The sequence below is a fragment of the Pocillopora verrucosa genome, chromosome 1 (genome assembly GCF_036669915.1).
Source record: "Pocillopora verrucosa isolate sample1 chromosome 1, ASM3666991v2, whole genome shotgun sequence".
In the NCBI taxonomy this organism is placed as follows: domain Eukaryota; kingdom Metazoa; phylum Cnidaria; class Anthozoa; order Scleractinia; family Pocilloporidae; genus Pocillopora; species Pocillopora verrucosa.
Window position 1 is genome coordinate 10,636,244 of NC_089312.1, and position 17,214 is coordinate 10,653,457.

General features: G+C 38.0%; 1 protein-coding gene across 1 annotated transcript; it reads left to right on the plus strand.

The window, feature by feature from the left end:
* Positions 1-259: 259 nt before the first annotated feature.
* On the plus strand, positions 260-11,113 carry LOC131774762 (uncharacterized). Its single transcript, XM_066171360.1, has 12 exons — positions 260-354; positions 1,345-1,869; positions 2,478-2,586; positions 2,846-2,968; positions 3,981-4,041; positions 4,235-5,205; positions 6,052-6,144; positions 7,058-7,150; positions 8,178-8,351; positions 8,484-8,581; positions 9,205-9,338; positions 10,713-11,113. Exons 1-12 carry the CDS (start codon positions 287-289, stop codon positions 10,760-10,762), a joined length of 2,499 nt encoding a protein of 832 aa, XP_066027457.1. The 5' UTR covers positions 260-286; the 3' UTR covers positions 10,763-11,113.
* Positions 11,114-17,214: the final 6,101 nt, after the last annotated feature.

A 17,214-nucleotide genomic window follows, 5' to 3' on the forward strand; every position in this document is an offset into this window, starting at 1 on the left:
TCTTTTTCAAAAGAAGACGTCTTACTTAACATCGTCATTTTCATCATCAGAAGAAACAATTTTGAGAAATTATACTATTCTGTAAGGTCTGTTTTCTGCAACATTTTTCGTCGCAGTTGTACCTACATGGGCCATGAAATGTTCAGCCTTTGTTGTAGCAACGCGATGCACAGATTACTTCAAATGAAAAATGATCCTCCTTCCTGACCTATTTGACGCAATTCAGTTTTGAACAATTCATAATCACCATCAAGAAAGTATAAATATCTTCTCTTGTCACCATGTAATGATAAAATTTAAACATTTTCCCTTTCACTCCACATTGGAACTTTCTCAAGGATCATTAGCCTTCTCGTAAGTATGGTGATTGTTACTTGAAATTAAATATTAGTTAAAAGCGTTCGATTATTGTTTTCTAGCGTGCATTTCGAGACAGGAATCGTCTTGTGTTCTGTAATTGCAAATTAAGCATGCTATATCACGTTATATCACGCTTTTGATATCGGCAAGTATTTCCCTTTGACCACACATTCTATTGAATGTGGATAAAGATTTTAGAACTTTTTATTCTCGCTTTCTTCTCAGCCGAGCAGCGACTTACAAAAAGATGATATGCTTTGAAAACCAAAAATTCTGTGGCTAAACTATCATGATAAAACTGTGAGGTCGAAAATTGGTTTCATCCCAGCTGATTGCCGAAATGATCATAGGCAAAGTTGAACATCACCCGGTCCCTCAACATCATAAATAGAGGACCTAACCATTTTGTAATTATTATACCTACAATCATAGATATCAGAATAATGTATTACGTTACATTTGAATGCTCCGAGGTAGCGAAAATGAGAAAATAAAGGAAAGGTTAATTATCTGCTGAAAATAATATGGGTTTGGAGCGCGAGGCTCATTACAAAAAGTAGGTAAATTAGAGCAAATTAATTAATCAATCAAATAATTGAGTAAGACGAAATAGGGTTAAATGATTGGAACTGGATGGAATCAATTTGGTTTTGTGGCGGAGCCAGTCCGACTCGCGTATTAAGGCCTATTCATATTTCTCATCTGTTACCTTTAACAACCCTATAAAAATTCTGGAAATGTAGGCAAGGTTTAAGGGAATATCAAGTTTAGATCTTGTTTTCTTTCAGTCCTCTTGGGCCCTTAGTTGTGCTTTGTAATTTCTGGATTTAATGAAATAATCTGGAGAAATGATCTCAAGGTGTCATAGCTGAAATAGTACAGGTTACCCGGTTTGAAAAGTTGACCCAAAATTTAGTGTTACTACTCCTGCTACCAGTACATCCTTCTTTGCTTTTATTTTTCTCACCCTTGATTCCTTTTTAGGCTGTTGGTGTTTGCGGATATGAACGTGGAGATCGAGAAAAATCCTGTGAGAGGCATATCTCATCTGCAGCAATTTTCCTGTGGAGTGGGGCATGTGATTAATGATGTCACTCGCCGCTTGTTGCAGTCATTCCGAATGATTTTTCTCATGAAAGTTGTTGGCATTTCTGCAACCAATGCCGGCTTGATTACTCTCTACAGTCTTTTTGTCGGTGCATTAATATTTGCTCCAATGGCAGGTTTTTTATGTGATAAGGTTAAGATTCCGGTTCTGTCACGCAGGCTTGGAAAGAAAAAATCGTGGCATTTGTTTGGAACTATCGCAGCTACAATCGGTGTTCCGCTATTTTTCAGCCAATGTTTAGTTTGTGGCAGTGGAACCAGCGAGTGGGTGGTGTTGTTGTATTACTTTTCCATCGCCACCGTAATCTCATTTTCCATCAACTTCGTTGACATATCGCACCTGTCGATTATTCCGGTTTTGGCAAAGGATCAAAGTGAGGCCGCCAAACTTACTGCTTTGAGGTTGGTGAAACTCTTTCGATCGCTACACTTATATACTCATATCCATGTTAATACAAGTTGACTATACTCTAGCTGAAAGTCTTAATTAGCCTCAGTGTCAGATTGGGTCAAAACCAATTTTGGTCTTTTTGGTCTGGCTGTCAGTCAAATAAATTCGGGCGAAGTGCGCAGCCCTCGTCACGATTGTACATGGTTTGGGTAAAACAATTATGGTAATGATAATAATGATAATAGTAATAATAATAATAATAATAATAATTATAACGAAATGATAGTAGTCATAATAACAAATAATAATAATAATTATAATTTGCACCTTAGAAGTCAATAAATTATTATTATTATAAAATTATATAAACATAACGATGATGGTTATATAAATCATGCATGACTTCCCGGTTTAGTTAGTATGTCTGCATTTCGGTCTAAAGTTTTCCCAAGATCTTACTTCGGACAAATCGTAAGTAGTTTTCTATATTTGTCGAAGTTGATTTCCTTTCCGAAACAGCTACACGTAATAACTTACAAGTAAATCCTGAGGCTGTTCTTGTCTTTACAGAGTGTTAACATTTTTCAAAGCTCACTTGTAGTTGACCTCTTCTCAACAGAACGGGTTTTATGTACCTAACTGGCATCGTTTCCTACCTTGTGGCATGGCTAATTCTTGGACAAGATAGCCGTGATCAGTTAACAAAAGAAAGCTCAATGGATTTTATGGTAATTAGTAACCCCACAAGATTCTAGTGATGCCACTGACTATTACTATTCCGCTGTTATTTCTTTGTCTACTTACTTTCTTCCTGTATAGCTTCCTGTTCCTTCAGCTGAGACACAGAGTACCAAGGGGTATCCGAGCTTTCAGCTTGTGGTTGATGGGCTTATGTCCATTTAGGGTTATCGCTTGAGACAACTTTATCTTTCTTGAGTCTATCACTGAACTTACTTAACTGCAGTTCTGATTTCTGTTCATCTATAGGTGATAACCCTGATCTTGACAGGATTAGGACTGATTTGCTCTGCCATTTTCCATTTTGGAACCAAAGAACCTTCAGACGATTCAGGGAAAAAGAGGCGGTCTACATTAATTGCAGATTATATGGTAAATTTTGGAAGACTAGCCGTCGAAACGTTGCGATTAATGCAATTGATTAGCCTGACCTACATTATGAGAAAAACGATTAAATTTTCATTTGTCTACTTTAAAAAAGGAAACAGAGAAGGAAATACCTTTCTTGAATAAACACAGATAAAATGGACATGTGTTCATCGCTTCCCTTTGAATGATATGCAACCAAATTGAAATTAAATTGATTGACTGGTAAGTCGCGATAGCACATGAAAACAAAATGGCAGACAGGTCGAGAGAAAGTTGAACGTTTTAATTTAGGATTTGAAGGAGAGTTCTAAGAATGAAACACCCAACATAGCACAAACAATTGGCTAAACGTATGGAAGTCTTGGGCACCAAAAACGGTCGTAACGAAAGTATTGAAGGCCATAAGGAAAATTCGCGTGGAGTTTACGCCACAGTTCGTAAAAAGAAAGACGGGGAATATTACGAGCGTGATAGCCTTTATGTACTGATTACTGCCATTAAAGCTGATTTCTGATTACTGCTATTAAAGCGATACCTAACTGAGAAGTCAAACAAATGCTCGATAAAAGTAAGTTTAAAAGCTCGAAGCAGGTTCTTTCTAGAAAACCCCGACTTTTCTGGCAACAACGTAAAGGCAAGCGGCCGAACCATTCAGCCATGACACAAAATAAACACGACTAAAAAGGAAACAGAGTTAACTTTTTGCCTTTGAAAAACGAGTGCTGGTTTATCCAAATTTCACTCAAAATCATGGGATACCTATACTTTTTGATCCGTACTGACGGAGTTTGGAATCTTGACTGCATCGGAGAAGGGATTTTTTCACCTCAAAAATGACCCCCACTGTCACTGTTAACCACCTTACTGGAGTAGGGACTGCACGTTATCATGAATACGTCTACTGAATTTTTGGGGAAAATATGCGCTATATTTAACTAACTATTAAACGTTTTTAATCTCTGTTTTCATCTCTGGTGATCTTTTTCAATTGATGTACCGCTTACATTTGTTGCAGAGAAAAACCCCCTTCATACCACTACCTGTTGTCTTACAGTCATTGGTGTATTTTGACAGGCGTAAGTTCTTATTCATCATTTTTAATACCGTGTAACAACTCACTTTCTGTGTTTACAGCAAAGTTTCCTTTCATTCTACTCCCTAAAACATTTTCTTAATTCAACAGCTTTTCAGCTGCTATGAGATTTCTTTTTTTGTAATCATCTTTGAAAATTGATATATGACGCCGTCTCTGTTTTTTATTGCCCATAGATCAGCAGCGAGAGGAAAATATTCGAGATAGAGTCATTCACAGTCGACGATTATTTGAAGAACAAACCGTTCCTGTTGGAGAAAAGAGTTTTTCCCAAAATTTTTTGGAAGCCATATTTGCAGGAAATGAAACCAGGGAAGCTACTGAAAATAAGACCTTAGAAAAACAAATTTACGATCCTGCACCGAATATGGCTGTTGTGCCGATGGCAGTCACAAGTGAGAACGACTTGACGTTCGTTAAGACATTGCCTAAAGAGCGAAAAGTAAGCTTCAGGATGAGCATCTTTGATAGACTCATGACAAAACAAGAAGATTCTACAAAAGAAAACGATGCGAAGCCAAGCAATGGCAGACCCGTAAATGACATAAGCGAAGAGGATGGTCAGGGAGTAACGGAAAATGGACAACAAAAGTCAGAAGAATACAACCAAGGTCACAAACTGAACTTTGGTCTTGACAATCAAGGATTCGATACAAAAGAAACACAGTTTAACCAACATTCTCAAGATGTTAGCCAGGATGAGGGAAAAGCTGTGCCATCTGTTGCTTCTGATATTGAATCCGCTCGACCACCAACGTTCATTAAGACATTGTCTAAAGAGCAAAAAGTAAGCTTTAGGATGAGCATCTTTGATAGACTCATGACAAAACAAGAAGATTCTACAAAAGAAAACGATGCGAAGCCAAGCAATGGCAGACCCGTAAATGACATAAGCGAAGAGGATGGCCAGGGAGTAATGGCAAATGGACAACAAAAGTCAGAAGTGTACAACCAAGTTCACAAACTGAACTCTGGTCTTGACAATCAAGGATTCGATACAAAAGAAACACAGCTTAACCAACATTCTCAGGATGTTTGCCAAGATGAGGGGAAAGCTGTACCATCTGTTACTTCTGATATTGAATCCGCTCAACCACCAAAACCAAAGGCAGCGAGAACCTGGCTCAAAGATCCTCATTTGTACAAGGTAACTTAATTTCGGGTATAATTAAAAGGTCTCTAAAACTCTCTCGTTCTTTCCTGGCTAATTTTGATTTTTGCTTGTATGTAATTCGAATCCTCATGTGTACCTGCAATGTAATCTTCAGCTTTCACACTAAAAAATGAAGGAATATAATATGTAGTTTGTTGTAAGAAATTCAAGCGAGCCTATTGCAAATGATCCTGGGAGAAACACACACCAGGAACCACATGATTTTTCTCTCCACCATTAAAATGTGTCGGACAGATTATGAAACCGACCATGAGATTTCAAAAGGTAACCTAACTTCTCGAAAATTGTCTATAAAGGTGCTGAAAATCTGACTCCCATCCCGCTACGTTTGGCCTCTTACCTGTGACGTGAATAAGTCTCAGAATTCATGTTTCCTCTCCATGACGATTTCTATGCATAGTTAAGAGTTCTGAACAAAATTAAATTTTTAAATAACAAAAACTTTGGTGTTTTTGCAATAACCAATGTAGCCACTATTTGTGAGCCGCGCGTTACATTTTCGCGTTAGCGGCCGGGCTACCGAGCTGCTTTCAAAACGGCGGCATCCATAGTCTCCCACCTCTGAAGGCAAAGTTTGAACAGTAAGGATACTCTTAAGAATCTAAAACCGCGGTGAGTAAAACATTTCTATATACACCGGATTTTCATAATTACGTTGTTAAAGACAAAGTGGTTTCCGGAACACACTTCTCCGTCATTCTATTATAAGAAACTTAAGTGCAGGTAATACATTGTAAATTAGTTTACTGTAATGAGTAGATTTCTGGAACGGTTGGATGTGATTTTTTACGAATGCCGATTACTTCTCTTATTTTACAGGTCGCAATTATTTACGCGTGCACAAAGGGTTCACAGGATGTGTTTTACGCTTACCTGCCCTTACTCCTGACTGACAAACTGAAATTTGAAAAAGTATGTACCAGAAAACTTTTGAGGAATTTCTTTCGTGGATTTATTTTTGTGGGCTTGAAAGATACTAAAAGTTATACTCGATCTTCTGTAATGGTCAACCAATTACCTGGTTACTCGTCCATTCTCGTTTCCTACCTTCCTCCTTCACCGTCAAGTAGCCAACTTTACGGTAAGACAGAAGAAGAGATAGACAGGCACACAGAAAGACCACCACACAGTCAGATAGACAGACGGACAGACAGGCAGACACACACGACAGACAGACAGGTAGACAGGGCGACTGGTAGACAGACAGACAGGTAGGCACACACAGCAGACAGGTAGACAGATTGTAAGACAGACAGACAGATAGATAAACAGACGGGCAGACAGACAGATAGACAGACAGACATCGGCAGATAGACATATAGACGGAAAGAAAGACGGGCAGGTATGCAGACAGACTGAAAGACCACCACTTAGTTAATTAAACATGTGAAAGAATTGAAAAATGGAGTAGTTGTAGCAAATCAATATTTAGGGTGGACTACGAGTTAAAAATCGCGAATCGCTTTCCTGTTAGCGTTTATACTCTATACTTTATAGCCAAGAAACTTACCCTGCCAATGCCTTACTTATACTAAGAACGGAAAATTACAAAGTAAGGACGAGTTGATGCTGGTTTAGACATTACCAAAAGAGTGAAAAATAATCCTCATGATGACTACAAACCTCCTTCAGGTTTCAGGTTGAAGTTCTACCAAAGGAAGACTGGTTCCTCTTGTGGGGGAATTAAGTTGCACGTATCCGATTGGTATATATAGGAGAATCAGTGACTCGACAGATTGCTTTTCATGACAGCAAAACAATCAATCCGACCCCCTGAGAAAGCTTTTAATTTCTAAAACCTCAGACGTTTGTGCTTTTTTTGAAGGAAGCGATTGCCAATCTGCCATTGATATTGTTAGTGAGCGCCACATTGTCCACTCAAATATCAAGGAAGCTCTCTGGAAAAGTAGGAAAAAAGGTAATGAAAAGAAAGAAAACTATTTTTAAGTAATTTTCTTATGTAAGCTATGATCGTGGACAAGATTAGAAGTTGATAGCCGAATAGCAATTTAATTACCCTTTTTGCATCTGGTCTCAAGCGCCAACAAGCCGGAGGTGAATGAAATCAAAATGCTAAGAAGTTCGCGCAGCTGGATCTGACTACCTACTCAAAATAAATTAATTTAAAATCAGAAAAACGTTCTCGCCGAGGCACGTATGATAATTCATCCGAGACAAGCATTAGACAGTGTTTGTCGGTTCCAGCTAGTCAAAAAGCGTTAAAGTTGTGCACAGTTAGTCCAATTGTTGTTTTTCACGGAACCGAAAATGAGGCGAGCGAGGAAACTCTCGTTTAGATTTACTGAACCCGATATTTCTTGCTCCGAATGTACAAACTATAGTTACAAACGCGTTGAGACGATCGTTTGGTTCAAGGTTTAATTTCTAAAACTTAATTCAAGCTTATCAAGAAGCTTTTTGCATACTCTCAAATGTTTTGCTGTGTGGTAGCGGACGAGAGAAACTAATATCATGGCTACTCATAAGCAACTGAGCTTTTGTAACTAAAGGTTTAGACAGAGGGGGAAAATTTGTGAGTCATCCTGACTTGAAATTTTCAAGGTAACAAGCTGTTTTTTCCTGCCGTGGCTATACTTTTTCTATACCATAAATCCATGAATTCAGCTGCAATTTTTTCAAAAACGTTAACGTTACGTACTAATAGTGTCATGTCGTAGTTTTATTTGAGCTTTTTTTATCGTTACCGAGATCACATTGACTAGTATTTCTTTTTACTTAATTTCTATTGCTCCGGAGAATCGTTCTCTTGCAGCCAAAAGCAACTAAATCCAGCTCAGCAAAGCTTAGGTGATTATTTTCCATATAAGGTTATTCGGTATATAAGCTGATGTCCAGAACTGAGTTAAGCAATCAAAAAACTGGAAATGTAATGATTTAATGATACATATATTAGCCATATTCTGAAACTCCTCGTCCTGTTTTAGTGGTCCTTCATTGTGGCTGCTCTGACGGTGACTGGATCGTGTATGTGGTTTCTGCGTATTACCCAGTCAACAAAAGTGTTCACTTACCCGGCCGTCGTTCTACTAGGGTTTGGGTCCTCTGCCATGTTTGTTAATGCGCTTGGCTTTGCAACAGAACTTATTGGAGACAACAAAGTAAGTTGGAGAACTCTTTATTTCGTTTAACATCTAAATTTTCATAAAAACTTATGACAACTGTACAAATCCAGTTTTGCTTAAATATGACGTTTAAAACAAATCCTTTTTGTTAAATCAATTTTCCTGCAGGGCAGCTCTGGTTTGGTGATTTCTGTCGTAGGTACCATCTCCAATCTGACCTCAGGAACTCTTTATATCGTCATACAGGTTTTATTTCCTAAAGGAAGGTAAATTTGGACTTTTTGTTTTGAGATAAGAATTATTTTCATCATTGTAAAATATGAAGTGATTTCTTTGACAAAATATGACTTCCCAGCCTGTTTATTTTTCTTTTCTTCGTTGTTCTTTGGTCTTCCTTAGTTTCTTTCTTCTTCCATTTTCTTTCGAATTTTAATTTTTTTCCGGTTTTATATATGTTCTTCTTCTTGACTCTTTGTACTTCTTGTTATTCAACGCCTTTTTATTCTGTTCATCCTTCATCGCTACCAGGCTCCTTCTTTCATCCTGTTCAACAATAAATTCTACCAGCATTTTACGGGGCTTAAAATGCGTTCCAGGAGCGTTGAAATCAATGGGATATTTTCGCGAAATGGAAGAAGGCGACAAAACTTCAAGATAAATTTTGAATGGAATTTTCATTAGAAAGGTGGAATTTTCTTCAGAAAAAGCAATTACGCCCATGAGCTATTTAGAAGAATTACGAAAGCGAAAAAAATGTTCAAAATGATAAAATAGCTTTTTTATAACTCAGGTATCGACGTCAATACAGGTATTAAAAGAGAGTTATTCTCTCTAGAAAGACTTTCCAAAGGGTAAACATTTGGAATGGTTCGTTTTTTTTTTCTCCTAGTACATCTGCCGATTGCCAAGAGTGTGGGAGTTACGTACAAAATGTGTTCTCATTGGTGCCTAGCTCACTCGCTACTTTTAGCTTGCTGCTTGTAATAGTTTTTCAAGTTAACCAAACCGTCCGCGGGAAAAAAGGTGAGATACACACTTTACACACTTTATTTTTCTTTTTTTTACAAAATAATTTAGATTATGTTGACCCGCAGATAGCAAATTTGCTATTCGAGGCGGGTCAATCGTCAACAAACATTTACAATATATAAAGAAAATTAAAAACTAAATAGTTAGATATTGTTAAATTATAAAGAGAAGCATAACTGGTAAATACATCAATAGTTGTTCAATAAAGTATAGAAGCAGATAAATTAGTACTGAAAGCAATCGGATCAATTTTTTTTAATTATGCAGTTTTTTAGGTGACTTAAAGGTGTATTCGTGCGTGTAGTTGTAGATGGGCGAACTCCAATGAAGAAATGTAAAATGGTTTCCATGTTTACATCAGGCTATGTAAACACGTAAACCATTTTAAATTTCTTTTATAAAATAACTAATGAAAGAGGAACGAAAACTGTGTTTACATACGCTCATGTAAAATGGTTTTATGGCCAATCAGAGCGCGCATACTATTTGAATTATTTTATAAAGAATCATGTAATAAAGGCTCACCTCCTGAGGAGAAGGAAGTAGAATTAAACAAAAAATTGCAATTTGGTAAAAAAATATTACATACTCCCTCAACGAAATATTGCAGTCTTGTGATTCACCGTTCACATAGTTAGAGTGTCAGCAACTGAGAAGCAGAACAAGTCCAGACTTTCCCCTTTTTCCCTTGATTATGGGAATCCGCTTTATACCCAAGTTCCTTTTCTTTTCTCAAAAATGAAGATCTTATTTCACATTTCAATTGCAATACTCCCTCTCTCTCCCTCTTCAAAATTAGCGTCACGGTCTAAGCTCGAAAAGGCGGTTTCTTAAATCCCAAAGACCTCCTCTTCCACAAAACATTCCCGTCTAACTATGCAACTAACACATTTGCGTTACACTCTAGCATGGTTTATTACTTGGGCACTCCGCTTTATTACTCCCAGAGACCTCCTCTTCCACAAAACATTCCCGTCTAACTATGCAACTAACACATTTGCGTACACTCTAGCATGGTTTATTACTCGGGCTACGCAGGTAGGCCGAGTCTAGGTTTCAGTTTCCTATCTCTCTATCTATCTATCTATCTATCGACGATGTCGAAAGTGTGTAAGCCTGCATTGCTTGACGGTCTGTTGTATTCCTCCACAATCATGAAAGCGAGGCAACTGTGAAGATATTCTTTCTGTGTCACACATAAGTAGCCCGGGTAAACGACTGTAGGCGTCTAGTCTTCAAGATAATATGACGATGGAACCTTTAAAGAGTGTATTACACAAATGTTTGAGGCAGAGCCAGAATTGTTAATTATCAATATCATTAATGATTAAAGAATTCAATTTTCTATTTTTACCTGACACTAAACAGGAACCAGAAAGGAGACTGGAACAGAGTCCGGCTTTACAACCCAACTATAATGTATCATTAGAAGAAAATAATACGTCGAGATGCTGGCTGGCTGAACTTGGTGGCATTTAATTACGTTTACTTCATTTGTATTCTCTATAATACTGACTTAAATTTCAAGCTTGTATCCTTGTTCTCTTTTATTTCCTCACTTATGAATTTGGCGCTTATGAACGGAGTGTCAGTATCGCAGACCGATTATCTTCTGATAAATTGTTTTCCTCAAAATGGACAAATTTGAGCCTTTTTTCTTAAAAGTTTTGTCTCGTGAAAAAAAAAAAGCAGTTATGTTATTTTTTTGCTCTGATACTCTCTGTTCTATTAGATATTTTTCTAATGTTGAAATACAACAAAATGCATTGTGTTACTCACATTTTATATAATAAAGATTTTTAATAACATGTTTGGCTGTCAAATGATTCTGTTTATAACATATCACAATTTTACTTTTGTGGAGGAAAGGTTCCTAACTAGATTGCACTTGATGTACACAGACCAGCAGACATGAGGTATTTCAAATTGCTGATAGATCAACCACGTAACTGCGTTCTCTAACAACCGAGATCTTAAAGTTTATAATATTGGATATTTTCCAAAAACAAGAGTAACTGTTATGGATCTATCCTTCTGACAGAAATATGAGGCTTACCGGTCAATACTTCTCGTAATATCACGAGTAGCAAAATCTTTACAAAAAGGAGGGAATTGTTCCTAAACAAGGAGAAATTTTCAAGTCAACGGAGAATACAAATCATGTCTTCACCAGCTTCAAGAGCGGTTTAAGATGAAGTTTGCCACAGGTACGCGAAATCCACTTTTCAATTGCAAAGTTTTGTTTTTGTGGCCTACATTGAATCCGATATCAATAACGTCTCGATTATCTATTATATATCTTTTGTATTAATAGTCTCAATGCCTTACATGGAAAGGGACTCGAAAATTCTGGCCAATTGACATGTGAATGAAAGTGTCGTGGGAACTCTTTATAAACCGAATGATTAGGAACTAGTCTCTGTAAGAATCAACAACTTGGGAAATGAAAATTTTCAACCCCCCTTCAAATTTTGCATGCAGGTAGACACTCAGGGGGATGCATAAAAATGCCCTTTTAAAGGTTGCAGCACTCTTGTTGCCATGGCAACAACGGCTGCTTGTTCGAGGCCTGAGTCCTCATTTTAAGAAAAAAACGTCGCAAAAAAAGTGAGAAATGTTTATTTCTCTATCTCAAGTTAAATACAACATTAAATTTTGGCACTCCTACCATACATAGTGACATCATTTGTCTTCACTTTGATACATTTAATTTTCCCTGGAAGTGAATGTGAACACACCAATAGATTATTTATCTCGGTACAGTTTCGGTCATTTTTGTTGTCGGGTAAAACAGGGAAAACGTTTATCTAAATTTCTCCAAAATTATACTGATTCGGGAACTGAAACTACCCACCTAGCTGGTTATAATATTCTAGTTTTTAAATATGCAAAAATCTCTGCGGGCCTGCCTCTACTTTCCATAGGGGCAATTCGCGAACGAAGCTCAAAATCAGATATTGTCTAATTTGGCGATGTTTACATCTAATGTTCTAAACAACTAACGTTTCAGACAAATGAAACGTGCGAGTCTTTGAAAGAATGTTATCTTATGAGCAATATCCCGAAGAGAAATCTCGCCTCTGGTTGTCATCTTTAGAAAAAATTGATCAACCTTCATGGAGGACTACTCCACGTAACTACAAACATATACCTCAAATCGTATGCATATCATCCAGATGCCGAGTGCTGCACCTTCTTCGAACCAAAATCCTCTGAAGAGACACTGTTGTACTTGTATGTCATTTGAAACATGTTGAAGTAGGCTGATCTACATAAAACTATCCTCACACCAGTCATTTGTCATAAACATGTACTGTGTCACGATGGCGTGACGCTGTATCTCTCCATGAGGTTTCCATAGGTCGCCCCAAAAAAGACGGGAAATGGACAGTTTTCGATATATCAGCAGATTTCCGCGCATTCTAAGTAAAAACAACCAAAACACTTTTCTGTTCCCAATACGTCCATGGATAGCGTGGTATATGTCTCTTTAAACCTTACAACCCTGGGGTGCTGGGGTGAGGTTCCTTGAGGTTGTTGCGCTTGCAATTAAGGAGTTTGCAGAGGCGTCCCAAGTTCACATCTAGAAAAAGACGAAAGATTAATTCTCGGACATATATGTATTTATTCATGAAAGCGTCACGCGTTGTGTTACGCGATGTTTGGCTCCGCAAGGAACCGTTGACTTAATACGTCATACGGAATAGGTCGAGGCCAGCCCTTTGCTGGATAACCTCGTATTCTTTCACGTTTGCACGCGACAAAAAACAATTTTTAGATGTGTAGTTACATCATCTCGACATTCATACAGAAACACTGTCTCCGTGCGACCACGTGAGGATCTGCAGTCCAGGATATCCTCTTTTGACGAAGTACAGGCATCCGCCATGATTACCTGGTTGTTTCTATTTTTACGTCCGCTGACCCCTGTAAGTACTGACCCGTAACGTCCGTTGGAATGTAACGAAATACATGCAGCCCACCAAAGTACTAAATGGACACTATCTGAGGCTAACTGTCCCTTGAATTCATCATCATTCATGGCAATAATATAAAACTGTTTCACTTCAGGATTTCTGGCGCGGAAGAGTTGTTTTTCTTACTTATGTTCTAAGCAGTTGCTTGGATTCCGCCGTAGTTTGGAGAAATGAGTGTTGTCACGCGATAACTTTCCAAGATTCAACTCACCTCAGCACATGGTAAATGTAAATTATTTTCTTTTTCTACCTATTTTTCATCTTCCTTTCTCTTTTAATACCATATCATTCTATTTAGGGTGATATTTGAGCGCCTAGCAAGGTTTAAAGTGACATTTACCAAGCTATCCATGAACGTATTGGCAACAGAGAAGTGTTTCGTCGAAGTAGCAACATAACGGTAAACACTGCAACTTTAAACGCTTCGTACAAGGTCAATATATTTTGGCCGAAAAAATTTTTTCCTGAAACGTAATGCATATCCTTCTAGTGTCTGATTCACCACTGTGATTGCTTTCAACAGCGTTGGATTTTGTAGAAATATTTATTTTAAAATCATCTCCAACGCTCCATCTAAATTGATATGCAATATTTGAAAATTTATTTTTCATTCGCTTCTGTAGTTTTTCGATGTTTATCGAATGCTATTGCATTAAAAGCCCTTTTTCTTCATAACTGCGTAGTTTTTTCATCATTTTGTGATGCGATAGTGATTATTGAACCGGTTTTTGAAAGGGCATATTTTGGGACAGATTTTGCTGCTATCAGACATAACAAGTTCGCGGCTCGATATTTTTGGTTTAAAGCGAAACTGAAGCAAAAGAAATTCATTTTTAAATAGTATTAGGTAACCTCTACTTGGAAAATAAAAATCGGCCGATTTTAATTTTTAGCCAGAAATCATCGGTCGTTTCTTAGGCGCAGGGCCTCTTAAGAGTCTGAGCCAGTGATACATGAAGACGTATTGGTCAGCGTTCTCATCGTTTTGCCGGCTGTAATTTGTTGCCAATTGTTCATAAGAGTAACGGTTTGCAGCCAATACTTATCGACTTCAGTCTAGCAAACTAAAAAAAGACGCTGATTAATATCAGCGAGTCCGCAATGTGACATGAATATCGGTCGGAGGATTTTTTGGTGCAACAGCTGTCACTTTAACATCTCAATGTGGATGTCCGCTATAACAACAATGCACTGGCGGAGTTAAATGATTGCATTGGAGGCCTATTACATTTAGGACCAAGTGTTATCACATTTAGGAATTTACTATACATTTAGGACAGTTATTACATTTAGGTCAGTTATTACATTTAGGACAGTTATTACATTTAGGACAGTTATTACATTTAGGCCTTCAACAAGCTCTCCGTCAGAGCAATAACGAAAGGGTAACACTCGAAACGCCAGGTTTAAAAACCTTTTAAGAGACCAACTTACATATCGACAAGTGAATAGCGAAGTGATCTTCGCAGTAATGAACATGTAGTTATTCGTCACTCCACGGGTTTACTACTCAGGCTTTCCAAAGGAAACGCCCGAGTTAAAATTCCGGCTCGCAATCAAGCCCTTGGAACGCACGCGCGAAGTTTTAACTGATAAGCACGTGGCATGGTGTAAAGGCGGAAGAAGAGAAATTTTTGCGGTCCAAAATCAGCACAGATACTGTGTATAATACGCTTAAAACGCACACAAAATATGCATACAGCGTTCGCGGTGGACCCTCTCTAAAAGATGTCGAGCGTTTTCGGAACGGGTCGGTCCGCCAACTTTATGAGAGATCTCTTTGTGAGCGAACGTTTATGAGTGAACCTTTCATGGAGAAACATGCCATATCAGCTGAGCTATCTAATGTTAATCAAATGAAGTTTAAACGTAACGCAAATCTCATCTTATATGTAGATGTGATCGTGAACCAAGCAGAATACCAATACGAAGTTTAAAAGTTTAAGGAACAAGAGCAGAAAGGTTAGAGAATTTGTCTACGCACATATTCTTTCATGGGGTGTCTCGAAAACTCAGACCTCCGGAAAAACTCAGAATTGTGTACGATGTTGTGACGATCGCTTTGCTTTGAAGCCGTTATCTTGAGTATAGATCAGTTTTATTCAAGTTTGTCACAATTAGCCAGACAGGCGTTTTAAATGCAGCCAGAATGACCAACAGCATTAAATGTGTTTGATACTGATTACCATCTGGAATACAGTAAAGATTACTCCGGTACTGTTCACCAAGAAACTACTAAAGAGGGATATCAGCACTGTACTTCTTTGCGAAGAGCCTTAGTGTCGCTCATATCTGAAAACTACACCAATTTCATTTTAACAGTAAGGTGTATTGCTGTTGCAACCTATTGTAATAATAATAATGGGTTCAAAATATTTGATTGTCATGCGAAAGATTTGTATGGCAGAGGGTAACCTCAACATATCAAACCTATTTCCCATAAGCGTGAACATTTGCTCTAATTCGCGTCCAGGCTGGCGCGAACAACGCTTTCCTAACTGCGCTTGCGCATCAGAGTATCAATCGCGTTAGTGACAATTTACATTTGTAAACATGGCGGCTGCAAGGGAAAGGAGAGTCCCAAAACGATACTCCGACGAGGTCTTTTCAACGAGGCTTTTATTCAGAAAAGAAGACAAGATCGAAAACCAACGACCGTAAACTTTCATCCTGTCGTTGTGACAGCCGTAGATAAAGTCGCAAAGCGAGTGAAATTCATCACGTTGGAATCTTTGGAATCTTTTTCAGTTTGTGATACTTGCAGCTTCTCTCTGTGTCCTCGAACCCTTCCTCAAGTTTCCGTCGCTTAGTAATTACGTTCTGCAAAGATTCTTCCAGAGCTCGTTTTCAATAAAGTAATTATCTAACTCGTGATAAAATAACTTGACAGAATAAGTCAGTGAGCCTCTTGACACCGAAACCTCCACTTTTCCTCTTGCTCGCTTTAGCTTTGCACACATGGTCCCAATCTTTTTCCTTAAGACATTTGTTAACGATTGTTGACGACGATGCATTTAACGCCCGTTTGTTACATGATTTTCTCCACAACTGCAGCGAAGGTAGATTCGCCACTTCCCTCTCCATTCTCTTTGGCAATTCTGTAGAGAAGATAGCTGAAAAATTGTCAAACACTATATACCGGTATCAGACATATTCGAGACTTACAGGCAACAAATTCCGTATCTCTGAGAACAAGAGGAAAAAATCAAATCGTTTAATTCATTTATGAGACTACTTACTTGGTAATACTGCATGTAAACGAAGGTAACGAATGGCCGGAAAATCATCCTGTGTTTGGACCCTCTGATCTTTTTTCCATGCTTTTACGGATCCGTTGAAGACCAGAAGTAAAACCAGTGACAGTGCTACTACTTGAGTGGCCATTTGACCCATCTAAATCGGTCGCAAACTAGACGAATTGTATACCAAAATATAGGAAATTTCTCGCTCCATTTGAATGTGGCGGTACAATTGAGATTTGAACATGTGCGAAAGAGCTAAGACCCATTCTTACGCGTTAACCGTGGTATGACACTTCAAACGCCTTCGAAAATTGCCGAATCGTAATTTTAAAAAATTAATTTTGATCCATTAAATCTTGAAGCTTTGGTATTTCAAAATAACTTATAAAGTAGCTTTAATATTCGTCTTTTAAATCTTGTTGATAAAATTAATCTCTGTCAAAACGTCTCCTGGTAATCGAGCCAAAGGTTCCAAATTTTGTGTGTTCTTCAGTCAGGCAGTGGTTGGGGGCGTGGTGGCCGAGACTTGATGGAGGCTTTTGTTAACAGTGAGTTTAATATGGTACATGTGTTCTTCTCGAAGTATCGTCCGTTGATAGTTTAAAGCATTATTTTCGGAGTTCACGTAATAGTGATATATTTGAAGTGCGA

Bases quoted from the DNA above. Each gene is read 5' to 3' on its own strand.
- LOC131774762 (XM_066171360.1), top strand. From the start codon at position 287: ATGATAAAATTTAAACATTTTCCCTTTCACTCCACATTGGAACTTTCT. The intron at 1,870-2,477 runs GTTGGTGAAACT...TCTTCTCAACAG, and splicing joins GCCAAACTTACTGCTTTGAG to AACGGGTTTTATGTACCTAA. The intron at 2,587-2,845 runs GTAATTAGTAAC...GTTCATCTATAG, and splicing joins AAAGCTCAATGGATTTTATG to GTGATAACCCTGATCTTGAC.